Source organism: Elgaria multicarinata, chromosome 6, assembly GCF_023053635.1.
Source record: "Elgaria multicarinata webbii isolate HBS135686 ecotype San Diego chromosome 6, rElgMul1.1.pri, whole genome shotgun sequence".
In the NCBI taxonomy this organism is placed as follows: Eukaryota; Metazoa; Chordata; class Lepidosauria; order Squamata; family Anguidae; genus Elgaria; species Elgaria multicarinata.
Genome location: NC_086176.1, coordinates 99,402,850 through 99,423,686, shown reverse-complemented (window position 1 = coordinate 99,423,686; position 20,837 = coordinate 99,402,850). Strand labels below are relative to the sequence as shown.

The following is a 20,837-nucleotide window of genomic DNA, read 5'->3' as shown; positions in this document are numbered from 1 at the left end:
CCCATGGATCCCACAGCAGACTGGCTTTTCTTGAGTTGCATGGATTCTGTGGACTTGTGGACAAGGTGTTGTTGTTTTTACTTTCCAGAATTTTACGCAAATTTAGTAATGGAAATATACATTTTAAAAAAAACCAGCCAAAATGCTAATTTTCCCTATAGGTTAAACCACATAATTGTTCATCTTGGCTAGATTGACACATTTTCGCAAGTGTGAATTTGCTCAAAAGCAAATTTGTGCAAATTTGGGATATTGGGGAAAAAATCCAATTCTATCAATGAATGGATGATGGAATAAAAGGCACCTGATGATCCACAAAAATTAGGTTGTACAAAATCCATACATTCCTAAATGGGTTCCCATAAGCAGTTCCCATAATCGGGAATTATAGGGGTGGGTGACAGGACTAAGAGTTTAGCAGCCTTCCCCTACTTGGGCCCTTCAGATTTTTTGAACTTTAGCTCAACCCTACATGGCTTATTTTAAGTGCAATGTTAGCGACTTTAATGCACTTGATTGGCGATTAGCTGTTCTGATTCTGTATGTCCGTAACAGAATGAAGATAGTGGTGGATGCAGACAAATGAGAAACTTCATATTCTGCTAAGGTTAGAGATTCAAAAAAGGAATAGAGGAAAAGTAGCCCATAAGGTCATACAAGAATGAAGCCTATAGTCCATGTAACAATAGAAATGAGCTTTATTTCATAAAAAGTTTATAAAATGCATATTGTACAAAAATAAAGTCTGTAGAGAACTTTGGTTGGTTAACACAAATGTTTGAGACGTAAATTGTAGGTGAAGAAAAATCCCCAAAGAAAGATGCTCTCCTGATTATTATTATTATTATTATTATTATTATTATTATTATTATTATTATCTTGGGCAGGGGGTGGGTGAATCACAAACTTTACCTTTTTTGTATATTAGTATTAGCCTGCCATGAGAGGTTGAGACAGTCTGAAAAACTGCTGAGGGCAAACCATCAGTTATTAATGAAGGCTCACAGCAAATGCTGAATTGACTCCTGTTAAGGTGCTGAAAGCTAATCTAAGCAAACAAGTTTACTCAGAGATTATGCTTATGCAGTCAGGGCTATACTAAGTGATAAATGTACACTAGCGTTCAGTGCAACATAAGAGTAGGAACCAAAGTTCTTGCACTGTGCTGCCGAAAGGACTGTTATTAATGTTACACATAAGAATTTCAAATTGCGCTCTGGATTGCAACCTGACATGTAACTGAACGGAACAAGTTAAGTAAGCACAACACATCTCAAATGTCATATAATTGATCAGAAACCACAGCAACTGAATCTAGGTTTTCTACTGGTTCATCTCAGCAGGTAGCACAGTCCTGATTTGCCCAAAGCAAACAAGACTCAAGATGGGTGTAGGTCAGGGGTAGGAAACTTGTGGCCCTCCAGATGTTTTGGCCTACAGCTCCCAGCACGGGGCTGGTGGGAGTTGTTGGCTAAATCACGTGGAGGACTACAAATGACCCAACCCCGAATGACTAACAGTTTCCCATCCAATCTGCTCCAAATATTTGTCCGTGGAAGAGGGTGCAATCTCAGAATCTGGTTTGTGCAAAATCGTGTGTCTCGTTAGAAGGTCAATTTTTTTGTGTGTAGTCTGGAGAAGACTACATCGTGTGACCGTCGTGGACATTGGGCCCCAAGTGTTCCTTCATCAGTAAAATCTTTTTCTTTGGACACAATCCAGCCAAATTAAGGCCTCTCAATTGCAACGGGCTTGTAAAGCAAAGGCTTAAATCCCATCCATTGAAACAAGTGGGACTTTGACAGGAAACATCAAAGGAGTAATCCACAGCAAAGAAAAGCAGAATTGGTAGGAAATGAAATGCGTCAAAAGCAACGGCCAGGAAAGATGCATTCTTAGGCTGCAAGCCCAATTACCTGGGAGTAAGTCCTGCTGAGCTCAGTGGGACTTGTTTCTGAGTAAGCATGCATGGGACTGTGCTGTTAGTGTCTTTTTCAGTATACGAAGAGCTCTTACTACACAAAGTATGTAACATGTGCTTTCAATACAACCCTCTGGTACCAAAGAATGCTGTTTGGATTCAGAAAGGGGTTGCAAACCTATGCATGCTTACTCAGGAGTAAACCCCATTAAACTCTAAGTAAAAAACTGCACAAAGCTCTGGAGAGATATGGGGGGATATGTTTTAAAAGACAAGCATGAGAGTAAAATACTAGACCTGCCCTCCCCAACCTGGTGTCCTCCAGATGTTTTGGACTACAACTATAATCCCTGACCGCTAGCTGTGCTGGCAGGGACTGATGGGAGTTGTAGTTTAAAACAAATAGATGGCACAAGTTGCGGAAGACTGCTAGACACATGAAAGGTAGAACCTCCCCACCCCACCCCCCAGACAGGTTTACATGTTTTGCTTTTAACCCCTTTCCCAAGTGGTGTTTGATTTAGTCAGCATCCTAAATAAATTGAGCCACTGGCTTAAATCCCAACTGTTGGTTTTCCAGCATCTTTTACCCCTGACCCATACATCCCTGGTATGCTTATATTCCAAGGACAGATGTCAGTGACATGGTTTATGCACGGGAAAGCACGTGGAATCCCTATAGATGATGATGATGATGATGATGCCTGGCATCATGTTCAAACCAGTTCTCATCCACCTCCCATGAATTCAATTGAATTTAAATCTCTTTGATTTCTATGAAAAGGGCACTGTAATCCTATGTGGGTTTACTTGGATGGATATCCCCCTGAATTCAATTAAAGTTGCTCTCAAATTAACTGTGTATAGGATTACAGCCTCAGGTATGGTAAACTGTGTCTGGATTACAGCTATTTATGTTTATAGGAGAACAGCAGAATGAAAAAAATGAAAGGAGGGTCCAAAAGGAATAGAAATTGCACTTAATTTTATTTATTTATTTGTTGTTGTTGTTGCAGTGGTCCTCCCACTCTACCCAATTTAATTGTAGGCCCAGTTCTGTAGAAGTTCTGCAATATTAATACTAACATATATGTGTAGAAATTGTCAGAATATAGCAATGTGAGTTTTACTGTACTATGCTATTTGGCTTAAAAATAAAGGCATGTTTGTGTGCATCTTTCATTACAGGATTAATTGGTGTTGAATGCATTTTTTCATACTTAGTTCTAAATTGGAGAATTCACCTCTTTGCTATAGTTCTTGGCAGAATGTATAAATCCTGACTTTTCTTTGGCTCTAGCCCCTAATCTCATTAAATACCATGGAATCTAGTCAATATCCTGTATGAATTGTTTTCTCCAGAGTGAAGCAATAGCCAATAAATAGTTGCTCTAGCCACAGCAAAGAAACACTCTACCTATGAATTTCTGCAGAGAGACAGAATGAGTGGGTCATAATTCACTCTGGCTTTTTGGGAGAGTTGGAGGGGAAAGCATCCTAAACCCTGCAAGACTTGGAGGATTTCCTATCTCCGGTAGTGTCCACATGGCAGTTTTAACTTGGGGGTGGGGGAAGCAACAATGTACGTGCAATTTATACATGTGCTCCAAAGCCAGCCCATATCGGTAAAGTGAACGCATTGGTGCTTTCACTTTCCTATACGCATCAAGATTGTAGGGGTCAGGAGCAGCAGTTAATAAATGCCTGCATGGATCTGTCAGGCAAGAAGCATGTGAGAAAAGGCGTTTGCTTTGTGTCACTTCCTGGTTAGTGCAAAAGCCTTGAGAAGCGGCTACGTGGACATGCTGTAAGCACTAAAGGTGAGGGAGATGAAAGCTTCTTTAAGGAATACATAGGCAGAAATTGTTGACCTTCATGAGGAGTGCCCGTAGCGCAAGGGTAGCAAAAAGTCTTTGAGTGCAGAAGGTCTCTGCCGGTTCAGTTCCTGTCATCTCCAGTTAAAGGATATTAGGTAAGAGGAGTGAGAAATGCCTCTTGGAGAGCTGCATCCAATCAAGAGACAACACTGGACCAATTGTCTGACTCTGTAAGAGGTAGCTTCATAATGACTGCTAAAATTTGTACTTTTTAGAGATTTGTAAAATCTCTAAAAAGACAGTGGCCTGATCTACACCAAGCAGGATATTATTGCACTATGAAAGTGCTATATAAAAGGCAGGAGCCACACTACTGCTTTATAGTGGTATTAAAGTGCACTGACAACTGTTGAGGGCCCATTGATACATGCCATATACTGCTTTCATACCACTATAACCTTCTTGGTGTGGCTCTTGTCTTTTATATATCGCTTAGTGCAATATCCTGCTTGGTGTAGATGAGGCCAGTGTCCCCGTTCAGAATACACCTTAAACTATGGCTTTAACCATGATGAATAAGCCTTTTTTGCTTTATTCACCATGGTTAAAGCCGTCTTCTGAACACAGCCCGGCTTTCTAGCTTAACCACTGTGGTTAAAGCCATAGTTTAAGGTTTCTTCTGAACAGAGCGAAAGTTAAAAAGAGCCCAGGAATAAAAAACCAAAGAAACAAAAATAAATAGCAGCAATACACCAATGTCTCCAAAACCGGCTGTCATAAAAGGTATTTAAAATGCAGGCAAAATGAGAAATGGAAAAAAAGAGAGCACCATTAGAAATATATAAAATAAATTACTCTGTGTCTTTGAATAACATTTTTAGCAGCTAACACCAACTCTTAAGGCCTGAGCTTTTTTGCAGGGCTGCAGAGAGAGGCAGCTGGACAACCATCTGTCAAGTATGCTGTAGGGTGGATTCCTGCATTGAGCAGGGGGTTGGACTCGATGGCCTTATAGGCCCCTTCCAACTCCACTATTCTATGTCCAATTTCTCAGCACAAATTTAAAATGTTTGAAGTGCTCTGGACATTTCCAGGCATATGATGCTATTATTATTATTATTATTATTATTATTATTATTATTATTATTATTATTATTATTATTTAGAAAAACGTGTTATCAATTCTCAGTGAATCTGTTTCATTTATATTGTAATCAAGCATAAGGGGATTTTAAAAAAAAATATTTCATCTGAAGTGGAAAAGTTTCAAAATGAATTACTGGAGGCCATCCAGCCAAAACTGAGCACTTTCAAGCCTTGTCCATTTCAGTGGGACATGGTTAATCACATGATTAACTTTCCTGTTGAAGGTAATTAAACTTTGGCTGGATTGTACCCTTTGGTTTCTCCAAACTCCAAATTCTAGGTAATATTAAACAGCATTTTTAAATAGCATTTTTGGGGTTTTTAATTAAAAAGATGGGGTGCTTTGATCCAGCTGTAGTCAGATATAACAGTTTGTGGCATCAAAAGACCTAGATGAGCATCTTGATACAAATGTCAATGTGCATCCAGATTTTCATCTACAGCAGCTTCATGCACATAACTCTGTATTTTCAGGAGCATGTCCTTTATTGGATTGGGGCAATGTTTTAAACCCTTGTGACCCAACGCTTTCTGTAGCTCATTGGTTGATGGCTATCACTGAGTTCAGTAGAACTTGCAACTGTTGCCCTAAGTTGAATGACATCGGGTGACATGGGATGCAGTCTTTTAAAGGGTTTCTAGAATCTCATCTGGCTGAAATCTCATGGTGGCCCCAAATCCCAGCCATTCCTGTTGTTTGTAGCCCTTGCTCTTGGGATGGTTGGGAACTCCTGGCCATCACAATACTTTGCTTCCTAAGGGAGGCAGTAGAATGGTGCCACCTCCTTTGGCCATCACAATACTCATCCTCCTCAATGGCATTGCCAGAAACTGGGGGATCCTTAGAACTTGCAACTGGGTGAATAAGTTCAGTGACAGAGCACATAAGTGTGTGTGTGTGTGTGTGTGTGCATGTATGTATGCAGAAGTACTACAGAAGTGGGCTCTCGGTTTTGAGGTCCTTCTGTGATTTTTGTTGAAAAGGTAAAGTAAGTGATTTTTTTTAATAAAAAAGTTTGCATTCCTGTTATTAACTTTTAATACTTAAAAAATAACAACAACCATGGACCTTTGTTCCCAGCATCACTGTCTCATTGTAACTTTGGCACCTGTTTTGAAGAAAGAAGCTTTAATAAATAAAGGAAAGGAAACTCATGACCGAACTGTAATAAATAATAATCGTAATAACTTAAATCTCAATAAATATTTTCTCTAGATTTGTCTCTGACTGGATGCATTGCATCAAGTAGTCTCTGTTCACTCACGACGACCCCAAAGAGAAATGTAGTTCATTAAGTAAGTGACCTTAGTCCTTTTGTAAACCAAAAAAAGATCCACATTCTTTTTAAAAATTATTTTTATGGTGTAGCCCAGGCAGGAACGAGTGATTAAAAACACAACTTGTTTTCATGGAGAACAGGAAAAGAGAATAGCACTGTCTCCTTCGCTCTCTTTCCCCCCGCCCTCCAAGACAGTAATCACTTTAATGTTCAATTTCTAAGTGTGACAGAATTAATAAACCACCCGCTTTGCAACTGTTGGGTTGGGACTGGTTTTCAAGGCAGTACAGAACTTTGGCTACCTAACTGAAACTCCTGCTTGACTTGTCCCCAATAGACTAAAAATATTTTTGCTAGCATCTTTGGCCTGGTACTCATGTTACTCTAGTGGTGTAAAAGCCTCAGTAGTGCCACTACTTTCTGTTCCGCCATGTAACACAAGAAGCCCAGTAGCATGTGGGAGAAGTCTGTGCTGTGGCACCTCTCCAAGCCGATGTTAACCCAATTTTCTGAAGGTTGACACCAGTGTGGAGAGAAGCTGCAGCACATGGGGCATCTTCTGCATGAACTGGGGCTTCTCTCCTTGCTCTGGCCATGTAGGAAAAAAAAGTTTTAATGTTATCCTTATAGTACAGGAAGGAGTGGGGCTGTAGTGGCTCCTATTTCACTGGGGTAAGAGGAATACTGAGCCTAAAGTATGTATTCTGACACAAACCCTTTAAGCCATTGGTTTTCAAGCAGCAGCCCCAGGCACACTGGGATTCCCTAGAATTTTATCAATGAGAAAATTCATAATGGCAGACACATTTCCCTGATAGATAGTTTTCTTACTATTAGCAATCTTAAATACACCACTGTAGGAGATTGTTGAATGAATTTTAAGTCAACTTCTCAGTTTGTATGGGGTGACACAGCTAGGCTCAACAGGCCCGGCCAGCAAACTCTATGAGCTGCACCCCAGAATCTGCTTCTCTGCAACACACTGAGCTCCCTTGATCGACTGACTGATTGCAATGTTTGTATATCTTAGTGTGTGTTGGTGTGTTGATAACCCTGCAACCCAAACATGCATCATTCTCCTCTTTCAAATACATCCCTTCTTGTAACTAGGACTGTCTTTTCCTCTACCTTATTACTTCAGTTCTTTCCATGCTCCTGCCTGCTCTGCCCTTGGGATCTTCAGCGGTACCCAGTGGTAAATGCCCCAATGGTAAATGCTAGGTATTGTATCTATTCAAACTATACAACTCTCATGGGTAAATGTGGTTGATGGAACAGATAGCTGGCAAAGACAGTTCTACTAGGAATAGAAGAAAAGGAGGCATTTGTGCCTAGAGGTTCTTGGACACTTCACTGGCCTTTTGCCATATTCTCTTTCTAAATGATGCTCCTGGCTCATTATGGTCTAGCTGCCCATAAAGAACACAATCCTTAAATGACTACATCCATCCTCTCTTACATGTGAAGGTCTAATTATGCCCATGTTTGGGGGTTAAGGCCAGCAGCATTTGGTTCTTACTTCCAATTCTACAACCGGGAAAACAAAGAGCAAAGCAACTTATCAAACAGAGGTTGTGTTGTTAAGCACCTGCCCAGCCAAGATTTGCCAATGGTGGATCACCTCAAAGCAAATGGTGTAGATAATCTCCTTCCATCCTGGATCTCTGCCCCTGAGCATTGATGTCAATTTGCCTTCCTGTAGAAACCAAAAGCTCCAACGGTCGTATCTTCTCTGATTATCCTGTGCTGGATGTCAATCAACCAGGCTCCCAGAACGGTTGTTCTCCTGTACGCTTGGTCCTCTTCCTTCTTCCAAAGCCATCATTCCATCTCCTTGGGAGCCTTGGTCCCTCCTTTGCCATTTAGCAGGAATGCAATATCATAGCAGTGTCCTAACACAAAAGGACGTCAGACGCATCCACATTTTTTAGCGGAATGTTTTCTCAGCACATGGTAAGTTGATAGGTCATCGTCCAAAAATGAAACATCATCGTCATAAGCAATGGGTCTGCAACAAGGCTGTGGTCTGATTTTGTCACTAACCAACTTTCTATTTTGGGTTAAATTGTTTAAAATTTGGTCATACAGGGTTCCAGCAGACTCGCATGAACCACTACAATACCGGAAAATCAGTTCTTCTTTGGTACTGTATCCCAAACCCAAGTCAGTCACATTTAAGTGTATCTCCGTTAAGACACAATCCCGGAATTTGCCTTTTTGACCTCTCCGCCCCTTTCTGCCGCTGGAATTATTTGTGTTCTTTGCTGCATTTTGCCGGTTTCTTTCTCGTTTAGAGAAAAACTGAGTTGGTTTATCTGGTGACCTCTTCTGTCTTTTTATAGTGGCTTGAATAAAATCCACCACATCGCCAATCTGGTTGGGATAATCCTCAGGCATATTAGCTGTTTTGAAAAGACAGAAAGGAAATAGTTTGTCAGGTGAATATGGATCTCCCCCCAAAAAACCCCCTCCCCGTTTATATATTTAATATGCGTTCAAATTTCTATTGTTCCACTGTGAAGTCTTGGAGTGACACAGCTGCAAAATTCAATTCTCCTATAAAGATTTGTGAATTTTGAAAATGCATCTATAAAACATGATAAAAGGCATTTTTCATTATTATAAAGTTGGGAAATTCATCATCTTTCTTTCTTCCACATTTTTAAAAAAACAATTGGTGCAAAGGTTGTATCCCCACCACCAAAAAACAAACTAAACAAACAGCTGTTTATACATTTAAAATTGATTTAAATTTCTAGTCGTCTCACTGCAAAGTCTTGGAGTGACATGGCTGAAAAATTCAATTCTCCTATAAAGATTTGTAAATTTTGAAAATACATCTATAAAACATGATAAAAGGCATTTGTCATTATTATGAAGTTGGGAAATTTATCATCTTTCTTTTTCTTTTTCTTTCTGGGGAAAAGGTTGTAAAAGGCATTGCAAAGATTTGAAGTTAACCATTGAAACCAAAAGAAGAGCATAAATTGGTTGAACTGTGCTTGAGTTAATACTTATCCATTGGATGACTGAGTATTTCCAATCCAAAGTAGACAGACCTGATCTAGTGGTCCTTATGTGAAAGATTAGATGGTGTTACATCCTACATTCCCAGCCCTACTCTGGAATGTATGAACAATGTTACTCATCATTCATTGGAGTGTGTGTTTGGGTCCATCCAACCCAACTTTCATCGATTTGTGACTGGGGAGAAGCCATAGCCTGCTTGTGTAGTAGAGCACCTGCTTTGAATGCATAATGTCCCAGGTTCGATCCCTGGCTTCTCCAGGTAGGAAGAAATCTGCCTACAACCTGGAGAGCCACTGCCAGTCTGTGTCAACAATACTGGGCTAGATAGACCAATGGTCTGACTCAGTATAAGGTAGCTTCCTATGTTAAAGACCCTGTTCAGATAACACTCTAAGCCACGGTGATTAAGCATTTTCAGATAAGCATAATGGCTTAATGCTTCGGCTATTGGGCGGTATAAAAATGTAATAAATAAATAAATAAATAAATAATGTGTCATGGGAACCATGACTTTTCAGTGGGGACTGTGTATGAGAACTGTGGTGGTTTGTACCCTAAATCAATACCTTTCCTGCCCTCCCTTACCCCAGTATAATTAGAGTCTCTGTGACCGTTGGCCCTGTGGTAGTGTGTCCAATTGTTATGAACGGTTCTCACCTTCTGAGCTTTCCATATGGCCTGGTTTGAAAGAAAACTGAGCCAGTTCTGAAGCAGTAGCTAATGCTGAGATGTTGCAGGCTCCTTTGCAACCATGGAGGTTATCAGAAAGGAATTGAACGTCACCTGTCAGCATGCCGAAATGTTAGCAGGACTTAAACAATTAAAATAACATCTCAAATTAAGAACAGGCTTCATCGCAAAAGGCGTGAGGCTTGGGTGAAATGGAAACCCGTCAGCAGCATTCACAAAGATAACGAGGTCAAATCATCTTTAAATGATTCAGGATGTTCTGGTTCATTCCCTTGCCACACAGAAGGGAAAGCCAGGAGGGTTTTACCTACATCTTAGAATCCCCACAAAATCTGACAGGGGCCAGATCTACACCAAGCAGGATATGACACTTTGGAAAACAGTTGGAAAACTGTATATGGAGTGTGTTCTGGGCCCCAACAGTTGTCACTATAAACCATTTTAAAGCAATAGTGTAGATCCTGCCGGCATCCTCTCTCCCACTCGCTTTCCTTTATCAATTTATTTATTTATTTATTTATTTATTTATTTATTACATTTTTATACCGCCCAATAGCCGAAGCTCTCTGGGCGGTTCACAAAAATTAAAACCATCATAAAACATCCAACAGGTTAAAAACACAATTACGAAATACAATATAAAAAGCACAACCAGGATAAAACCACGCAGCAAAATTGATATAAGGTTAAAATACAGAGTTAAAACAGTATAATTTAAATTTAAGTTAAAATTAAGTGTTAAAATACTGAGTGAATAAAAAGGTCTTCAGCTGGCGACGAAAGGAGTACAGTGTAGGCGCCAGGCGGACCTCTCTGGGGAGCTCATTCCACAACCGGGGTGCCACAGCGGAGAAAGCCCTCCTCCTAGTAGCCACCTGCCTCACTTCCTTTGGCAGGGGCTCACGGAGAAGGGCCCCTGTAGATGATCTTAAGGTCCGGGTAGGTACATATGGGAGGAGGCGTTCCTTCAAATAACCTGGCCCCAAACCGTTTAGGGCTTTAAATGTCAATACCAGCACTTTGAATCGGGCCCGGACCTGGACTATCAAGTTGAAGTGTTAAATGTCCTGATGCATTTGATTGCTGATCTATTTACATGAATGGTAGTACTGGAAAAAGCCAATATAGCTGAGTCGTTCTTTTCCAATTGTGCTTCTAGGTGCATTTCTCTTTCTAGGAGACCTCAGGTCAGGGCTTATCAGGTGAGAACAGAAAAAAACCCAACAAGTTCTTTTTAAACACCAGGTATAATTAATGCTCTCATATATAACTCATGGTTTCACATACAATTTAGGGGGCCCGGGAAAATTGTGTGTCGGGGTGAGTGCACTTACAAGACTTAGGTTCAAATCTCTTCTTGGCCAAAATGTCCATCAGCAGTTTTGTGATGTAGGATGGCTGGGTGTCCTCTTTTACAGAGGATCACCCTGTTTTTGAAGAGCTATCCCGTCCAATTCCAATTTAAAGATAATCAACCATAACAACTGTTGCCCATCAGCACTTGATGGCAGCTTAACAGGCAGGCAACACAGGTGACCTGGTCATAATCTTCTACGGTATGGTAAAACGTACTGTATTTCTATTACTGTATTTCTATTTAAATTATAATGCATCTATACATATAAATTAGCACATGCAAATGTTATGCAAAACACAGTCTCCTTTTGTTCTCTTCTTTGGTGATGCATTTCCTCTATTTTTGGTGATGTATTTCCTCTATTTTGGTAATTCACAAATGGCTACCTTAGAGTGGCTTCCTATGACATGCTGGTTGTGATAAAGGCTGAAAAGACATGTGCCTTTTGAAAACATTTAATTTACTATTAAATAATTTACATTCCACTATCCAGAATGATTGAATTTTATTTTCAACAAACCACCCCCTAAAACTATCGAAAGATTCATGTCTATGTCAATAGTTTACATATGTAAAGCACAACCTCCATCTGGCTACAGCAGAATCTTCTTTTAAATCTGGATTTATTCCAATCAACTATGAAGTATGATGGCAGTGTTTCTAATCCGGGGCGAGGAAGGGGGGAAGGCCGCACAAGTAAGGGAAGCTGAAATCTCCTTGCACGTCCCACTTACCTCAAGGGGTTGGAGGGGAAGTGACATTGGGGTAAGTCAAGGGTGTTAAATGGAGGAGGACCAAGCACCTGTGATCCACATGTCCCTTTTATTGTAATAATTGCCCCCATACCCTGCTTTTAGGTGCGGTTGGGGCAGAGGTGGGTTCAAACAAAAATACATATAGCGTACTGAATTTGGATATTGGAAACCAATGTTCACATCCCCACCCCGCCAAGAAGCTTATTTTTCTAAGCATAAGCAGTATCTCATTCAGGAAGTGAAGAGGGTATTTATATCTGCCCGATCAAGCTATCGGCCATAAACATGCGGCGGATGCATATCCCTAGTTGGATGAGGAATCACGGGGGCAAACGGGTGCTGCGCAGGCTGTTCCTTCCCTTGATCCAGCTGCCGGGCTGCATGCACACAGCCCTGTTAGGAAATGGGCAACCGTGCCAGTCAGCTATTTGAGGGTCGGCGGGAAGCGCTGGATTTAGTTCTGCCGCCGCCGCTGCCTGCTGAACAGCTGATCAGCCCAGTTGCTGGTGGTTGCACTCAGCCCTGGCCGCTGCACAAATATGCAGTCCGATGGGGGGCGTTCCTTGTTATACCTGCAATGCCATAAATAGATATGGGCCCACTGCTTCCTCCCAGATCTGTTCCCACATGCGGCTAACAACATAGGCGCATGCAGCAAATTTCACTAGGGTGTGCATCCAGGGAATTTTATTTTTTTAAAGGTGAACATTTATTGAATGCTCAATCATAAAAGACATTTTTAATTCATTTATTTATTAAACAAGGTAGACACTGATGCCCTACTACATGTTCGGCTTGCCTGACTGTGGGAAGGCCATTGCAGAAAAGGGCAAGATTGAGGAGATGCTCGTTGCATGAGACATTAGGGTGTGCCTGGACATACCCAGCACACCCCTTGCGCACCCCTATAGCTAACAACCAGTTTTGAGCCGCATGCTTTATTCCCCAACATTGTATGTTGGTTTGCACGGCACGTGCAAGAAAGAGTGTACATGGAGCAAGCCATCATGAAAACATAAGAAGAACCATACAAGTCATCATGGAAACATAAGAAGAACCATGCTGGATCAGACCAAGGGTCCATCTAGCCAGTATTCTGTCCACAGAGTGGTCAACCAGCTGCCCACAGGAAACCCACAAGCGGGACATGAGTTCAACAGCACCTTTCCACCCATGATCCACAGGAATTGGCACACATAGGCATACTGTCTCACCTACCAGAGGTAGCATATAGCCGTTAGGACTGGTAGCCACTGAAAGCCATATTGTCTATGAAATTGTCTTTTAAAACCATCCAAACTGGGAGACATCACTGCATTTTGTGATAGTGAATTCCATAGCTTAACTACACCCTGTGAAGTACTTCCTTTTAGCTGTCCTGAATCTCCTACCAATCAGCTAGTAGGGTGGCAGAAAGGGAGGAGAAACATTTTCTTCCCTCCCTTCCTGGTCAGGTTACTGTGGTTTTATAATCTCCACTGCCATTGCAATCTTCACTACCATGGTTGCTGCAGTTTCTTCCTGTGTCATGGCTGTGGTTGGAGACCAGCCAGGCCTTAGATCCCATGGATACAAAGCCTCCCCGAAACAGCTCAAGGCACATCCCATAATTACCCCCCTTTTGCCTCAATGTAGCAATGTAGCAATAAGGGCTGTGGAGGTTTCCGCGGGGCCTGGCATCTATGGTCAGGACTCCCTTTCTGAGGGAGGACCTCTCTTCAAAACCTTAGAAGCAACTATCCTATGACCTCTTAGATGCCTTCCTGGGGACCATAGAACTGCAGCCTAAAGAAATGAATATTCTTAGGCCCTCTTAGGGACAATGCAAATATAAGAGAGTGTGGTTCAGAAGATACTTTAATAGCAGCCATATTGGTTGTGTTCTGACATCACGATGAACCACAGTGACCTTGTTTATGGTTTAGCATGTCATGTGAACCATTCCTAACGATGGTGGCTACATAAACATGGTTTAAACACACTCACTAACCATTTGCTGCAAAAGGGTTAGCAGCCTAACCATGGCTTAGTGTGTTGTCTGAACAGGCCCAGTGAGTCTTTGGCCTAATCCCAGCCCCTTACTTCTCCTCATCCATTGTGGCCATGAGGAGGAATGAAAGAAACATTTCAGTGTAAGGGTAGTTTAATCACTGTTCTTTAATACCAGGGGTGGGGGGATTTCTTTCAGCCCCAGGGCTGAATTCAATTTCAGAAAAGCTCTCAGTGGCCACATCCCAGGGCTGGATGGGGCGGAAGGGAAAATGGTGTGGCCAATAATACCACCATATCTTAGTTTAAGGCTTTTACTGCCAGTAACAAAGCCTTTGGAAAGGCATTTCAATCTTTGAGATTGGGGACAGGGACCTCACAAAAGCAGCAAGAAAACCACCAGTTGATTGTTGGTCAGAGGAAACCACCAGATGATTGATGGTCACAGGAAACCACCAGATAATTGTTGGTCCTCTGACCAACAGGCAAAGGAGACATGACTATTTGGGGCCATCTGGGGTCTCCAAATGGGCTGGGTTTAGCCCACAGGCCTGAGGTTTCTTATCCCTGTTTTATACCCTCTGCAACCAAGAAATAGTCAGATTTTGCAGTGCAACCAAAATTCTGCATTCAGAATTAATTACACAAACCCATAAATAGTATGCAGACTTGTCCATTTTGTGTAAGCATGGTCAGTCATCAACAGTAACCCCCCCACCAAAAATGTAACCTAATAACTGAGTTTTTTAGAACATTCGGTGTCATGAAAAAGAGCATTTTAGTACAAACTGTTATGTGTGTGCAAAAACAGGACTTCCGTGGCTTTCATAGACACTCCGGCTCAGTTCAGACAACATGTTAGTCAACACAGTGTGAAAACTCCACTCAACGGTTAAGTTTTTAGGAGGTACTCCCCACACAACATGTTCTAGTTCCACCGTTGTGTGACTATGGGCTACTGTGGAGTTGAGTAAAATCCATCACAATATTTGATTGACAGTTCCTCCATCGTCTTTCCTCCCTTAGTCCTCCCGATGGTATCCCATCAGCTGTTGCTACAAGAAACAAAACAAAACAATCCTGGCAGCTCTTCTAGAGCAGCACTCACTGCTTTCACCCCTCTTGCCAGGGAACTCTGTAGCCAGTGGGAAAAGTCAACTCAACTCAACAGAAAACTCCATGGAGCCCTCCACTAGGGTGACCAACTGTCAGGATTTCCCCGGATTTCCCCTGGTTTTTGTTCTTTCCATGGTGTCAAGGGGGGATTTTCTATAATTTTCAATAATGTCCTGGAATGACACACCTTCCTCTTTAAGGCTGCCATTAGCATGGCAGGAGGGAATGACATGCTTTCTTGAGGCACGTCATTCCCCCACCCCGAGCTCCAATTGAGGTCTTAAAGGGGAAAGTGGGTCATTCGTGGACATTATAGAAAAGGCCCCAATTGGAGTGGATGGTGGTGGTGCAGAATGAAATCCTTTCCCCTCCTCCACTCCAATCGGGTTCTTTAAGGTGGCGGGGTAATAACTCAGGACTCAGAAAGCTGCTTCCCCCCACACACACTAGGTGTCCTTTTTTTTGGTTTCCCAAATATGGTCACCCTACCCTCCACACAACACGCAACACAACGTTTGTGCAGGAATTCTCCTCTGGATATTCAGCGTGGAGTGTTTCCCCCCAAAAAAACTCCACTGTGGGGTGGAGTTTTCCCGCCAGACAACACATTTCTCAATGGTGGTGTAAAAACTCCACTGTGGAGTTTTAAAACCACTGTTGATAAACATGTTGTCTGAACTGAGCCTCCCTGTATATATCTCCACAACAATAAGGCGGAATTGTTCAGGAATGGAAATGCTGTGACTAGGGACAGCACAGGGCAATGATCAGGGAATGCCATTAGGCACGGGAGCAGTAGTGTGGACAGGGCAATAAACCAGGCCCAACATTAATAGTAGTACAAAACAAGGCTAAACACTCTTCAAATACTTCAAAGGTTGTCACACAGAGGAGGCCAGGATCTCTTCTCGATCCTCCCAGAGTGCAGGACACGGAATAACGGGCTCAAGTTAAAGGAAGCCAGATTCCGGCTGGACATCAGAAAAAACTTCCTGACTGTTAGAGCAGTATGACAATGGAATCAGTTGCCTGGTGAGGTTGTGGGCTCTCCCACACTAGAGGCCTTCAAGAGGCAGCTGGACAAGCATCTGTCAGGGATGCTTTAGGGTGGATTCCTGCATTGAGCAGGGGGTTGGACTCGATGGCCTTGTAGGCCCCTTCCAACTCTGCTATTCTATGATAAATGTCATGTAATATTAAAATAATATATTCTGTCCTGTTTGGAAAATACTAGACATGTTCACTAGGATAAAAAGCCAGATGTCAGTGTGCTGGGGGGGGGGGGGGTTAGTGAGAGCAGCTGGTCAGGCATAGTTATGTCTCATTGGATCCAAGTCTTAATGGTTCAACGGCTTATGTGGGGAGCAGACAACTGAAGACATGTGAATGTGGCCATCTAGTCCTGACTGAAACAGCAGCAGCCTTCTAAGCCACGGGTAGGCAGCCTAGTGCCTTCCAGATGTTTTGGACTGCAACTCCCATCAGCCTCAGCTAGCATGACCAATTGTCAGGAATCATGGGAGCTGTGATCCAAAACATCTGGATGGCAGGTTGCCTATGCCTACCCCTGTTCTAAGTTAACACGCACACACTGGCCCTTTCAAATAATTATTTCTTAGCCTAGTTTCCACCAACCGGGCTGGCATGTCAAGAAATGAGGCAGAACTACAAAACACTTTAAAATATCAAATGATTAATAATAAACTGTCCTGATTGTAATTAATTGGACATAAAACAATAGAGCAATAGGACCCTTGTGCTCTTCAGACATTGTTGCCAATGTTTCTTAGTTGTAAACTGTTTTTCATTATAATCTTACTTCTCCTTACAGCTGCCAAAGGTGGATTCCAAATGAGAAATCTGCCATCCCATAGAGCTTCCTTTTGTGTAAGTGGCTTTTCAGAACGCAGACAGAGACTCTTCAAACATTCAACAATCTGTGCACTGGGCAGAGGGCGAGAGCAGAGGAAGGAGAAGGGAATGGCGAAAGTTAAATCTTTTGGCCAAATTGCATCATTCCTGAAAGAAAATGTGGCCTCTTTCCAACATATGAAGAGGGAAGCCCAGGAAAGATTCCAGTGGGAAGAGAGGGAAAGAAGAACAGACAATGCGAAAGGAGGAAGAATGCAGATGTGGTTTTGCATCTGCTGGGAAGATGCTGAAGAGGCGAAAGCGGCCTGAGAATCCCTCTCTCACAGGAAAGCAACAGTGGAGATTACTGTGTAATTTGCATCCAAAACCACCCTGGGAGCACAACTGTCTACAGGCTACAAAGACCATGGGTGGCCTATGGCACCATGGAGTGGGTGGGTGTGGCACTTCCGGGCAAGCGCATGTGGGCCCTTGAGACTGGCTATGGCAGAGGCAGCTCACTTCCCTCCCTTCCTTTTGCTATGTACATGCCCTCTCCCAGGCTCAGCAGAGTTGAAGCAAAACCATTCCAAGTTTGGGTGTGTGTGTCTACAGATGTAGCTGTAGTCCTCACGGTAGTAGTATTGTCTCAGACTTTAGACATGACTTGTGGCACATTTGCCAAAAGGAAAAAAATGGGTGGCCTCTGGTCACATAAACATGATCAAACTGCCTTGTAATACAGTACCCAACTATGGCAATACAATAGCTGTAACTAGGGTGACCAGATGCACTGGGAAACCCCGGAGAGCTCCAGAAAAATGGAGGTCTCTGGGGCAACCGGGACTGGCTCCCAATTCACCGGGGGAAAGGGCTGGAAGACGCATTCCCAGACTTCCAGAAATGCGTCCTCCAGCCCTCCCCCAGCGCCGATCTAGCGCAGCAGAAGGGTTACCTTGTTCACTGCTACACATTCAGGGAACTGCATCCTGTGACCCTGTCCCTGACTTAGGAATGTACAGACACAGCCTTGCCTTCTAACTGTGCATTTGACAGAATACATGATCTTTTTGCATACCTCTATATCCATGTAAGACTCCTTCATGTAAGCCCAGGGGTGATCAGGGTTAACAATGTAAGCCTATGCGGCAGGGTCTTGCTATTTACTGTGTAATCTGTACAGCACCATGTACATTGATGGTGCTATATAAATAAATAAATAATAATAATGTCACAGAAGAGCTGTATAAATGTAGCCCCCTTTGAGCATTCCACTAAAGGAACTGACATCAGAGGCGGGTGGGAGATGGCCTTCATTGGGTGTGGGACCATCAGGTGCAATCCCACATCCCCCGCCAGTGAGCAGCTCGATATTCCAAGTTAGAAGAAAATTATACCACCGATCAGTGGTGGCAGGTGGCTCTGATGCCAGTGGGCCAGTGAATCTGCTCCGGGTTTCAGTCAGAACGCTAAAGGAGTATTCCAAGGTGCTTTGCACATGGGATAGCTAGTTCCTTTGGAATTCTGACTGAAATCTGGCATGGATTCACCGCCCCACTGACATCAAAGCCACCAGCCTCCACTGCTCCTGATGCAAATATATAAGTTCATCACTAAAATCCCATTGAGGTTCAATGGGCCTTAATTTCAAGTAAATATTTATAGAACTGCAGTCTCAAGCTGCAGTCCTATGCACAGTTACTAGGAAGTGAACCTGAGAACTTAGGGCTTGTCTACACCAGCCGTTTATTCCAGAATAGTATCGAGATCATCTCTACGGGGCCACATGATGCACAGCTGATCCCACTGTGATCTTGGGTCGACCTCTCAGTTATTCAGGAATATCGCTGACTGCTTTTGTTATGTTTTTTCTGGCTTTCTCGCTACGATCCTGGTGTGCCCCCCCCTTCACAAAGCTGTTGCTGTTCAGCGCAAGCTCTTGGCTTGGCAAACAGCCAATCTGCTGTCAGGGGCGTGTCCAGTGGATTTGGATGCATGCGGGAGTGGGCGTCCACCATTTTGGCACAGTTTTTGATTATTTATTGGCATATTTTGGCATTGACTGTGTGTATTTTTTTTAACACAAACATTTCAATGAGCAGGAGCGCATCTTCCACACAGTACCAATTCTTCCCCATGCGTTTATGTGTATTTGCACTGGTATGCATCTTGGAGGAGTTATTAAAAAATAAATTCTGTGCTCTGTACCCATCTGTCCCATCCCGCCCACTTCTGCTGATGCACATTTGGAAGCATTTGCACAGGGCACACCTCCTCCCACAACAGCTCTCCTCTACTTGCAGGAAACTTCCCTTGCGTGTGCCCCATGAACGATGATTGCGGAAGCATGAAACCTCACAATTATCCCTCTTCTGTTATAAAAGGGCTGTAGGTGTAGATTAGGCCTCAGTGGGATTTACTTCTGAGTAAACCTACATAGAATTGAGCTGAATGGCTATGATTTGTAAACCCCTTAATCTGAAGTAGTCTCTTTGAAAGCACAAGAGGTTTGTGGATTGCAATTTCTGTCCAACATCTACAAGGTCTTAGCAGAAAATGTGGCAACTTGAGTTAAAACAAGATTATTGCTTTCAATCAATTACTTTTAATTTGAAGTTTTTATTCACTCCGGTAGTGCAGTATAATGTACTTTAATGTGACACCAGAAAATCGGTGTAAATGGCATGATGGCTAAAATCCATAAAGTACTTAAGCCATCTGTAAGCTTAATAAACAACGCGTTAAAACTGAAGTTTTTGGATTTCAGCCCGGTGAGGTCTAGCAAAGTCGGTCAAACTAAAGAGTCTCCAGTCCAAAAGGCCTTAGTGTAATACAGGGATGTCAGGGGGTAGATCTACACTAAGCTGGATATACCGCTTATAAACTTTTTTATCGTGTATTGAGTCTTATCTCACCACATGACGCTTGCCTTGTAATGTTGTATCGCTTACCCTTTCTGTCGTTCTATTTTCTGATCTTATCAGTGTAAGTCATCACATTTTCTCTTATGTGGCCGATTGCATCATAAGAAACCTCTCTTCTTCTTTTTTATACGCTTTTCCTTAGCCAATCACCTACCTCAGAGCGTGTTTCTTGTGTTTCCCGCCCAAAGTAGCAGCCGTTTTAACTCTTCCTTGCCTCATGTTCCTCTTTGCAGTCACAACTTCCCTCCCCGCTTCCATGATCTACATGTGTATGGGCATTGTTCTATATGTGTTTACTCAGAAGTAAGACTCTCTCTGTTCAATGGGCTTTCCTCAAAGGTAAGCCAGCATGTGATGTTAGCAGTTGAAATCCATGGGATTTACTTTTGAATAAAGGAACCAGCATGAACTTGAAGATGCAAGCAAGCAGGGAGGGAGACTCCAGGCAGGGTTAGTGGATTTACTTTACTCAAAAGTAAATCCCATGGATTTCAACTGCTAACATCACATGCTGCCCCTTAGGAAAAGGGCGCAGAAAGAGGGGAAATCTTTCCAGCTCCCCCATCTCTCCCTTTCTCTCCCCTCCAAGCACAGACCAAGGGGCAGCAGGTCATGTCAGCAGTTGAAATCCATGGGATTTACTTTTGAGTAAAGTAAATCCCCTAACTCTGCCTGGAGGCTCGGAAAGAGGGGAAATCTTTCCACCACCACCTTCTCAGAGGAGGAGCCATCTCAACCAACTCAATGAAAACAATCTAGTGAACAAAAGCCAATCCTGCCCAAACTGTTGGAATTTAAACACAGGCAGCCACAGTTAAACAAAAGACTACAGAAGAAGGACAAAGGAAGGGAAGAGGAAGTGGAAAGAACAATTAGCAGATGGGGAATTACAAAAGAACGATTTAATTTTCATTGTGTGGCCAAAAGGACTGCATTCCAGGTACATGCATGTACCCCGCTA

At 42.7% G+C, this 20,837-nt stretch overlaps 1 protein-coding gene across 1 annotated transcript in view; it reads right to left on the bottom strand.

Annotated features, from left to right (window-relative positions):
• Window positions 1-8,072: 8,072 nt before the first annotated feature.
• GDNF (glial cell derived neurotrophic factor) overlaps window positions 8,073-20,837 on the bottom strand; it is a 39,073-nt gene continuing 26,308 nt past the window's right edge. Inside the window, exon 3 of the mRNA XM_063128675.1 lies at window positions 8,073-8,566. Within this exon, the coding sequence (XP_062984745.1) occupies window positions 8,073-8,566 (494 nt within the window). The remainder of the gene's footprint in view (window positions 8,567-20,837) is intronic.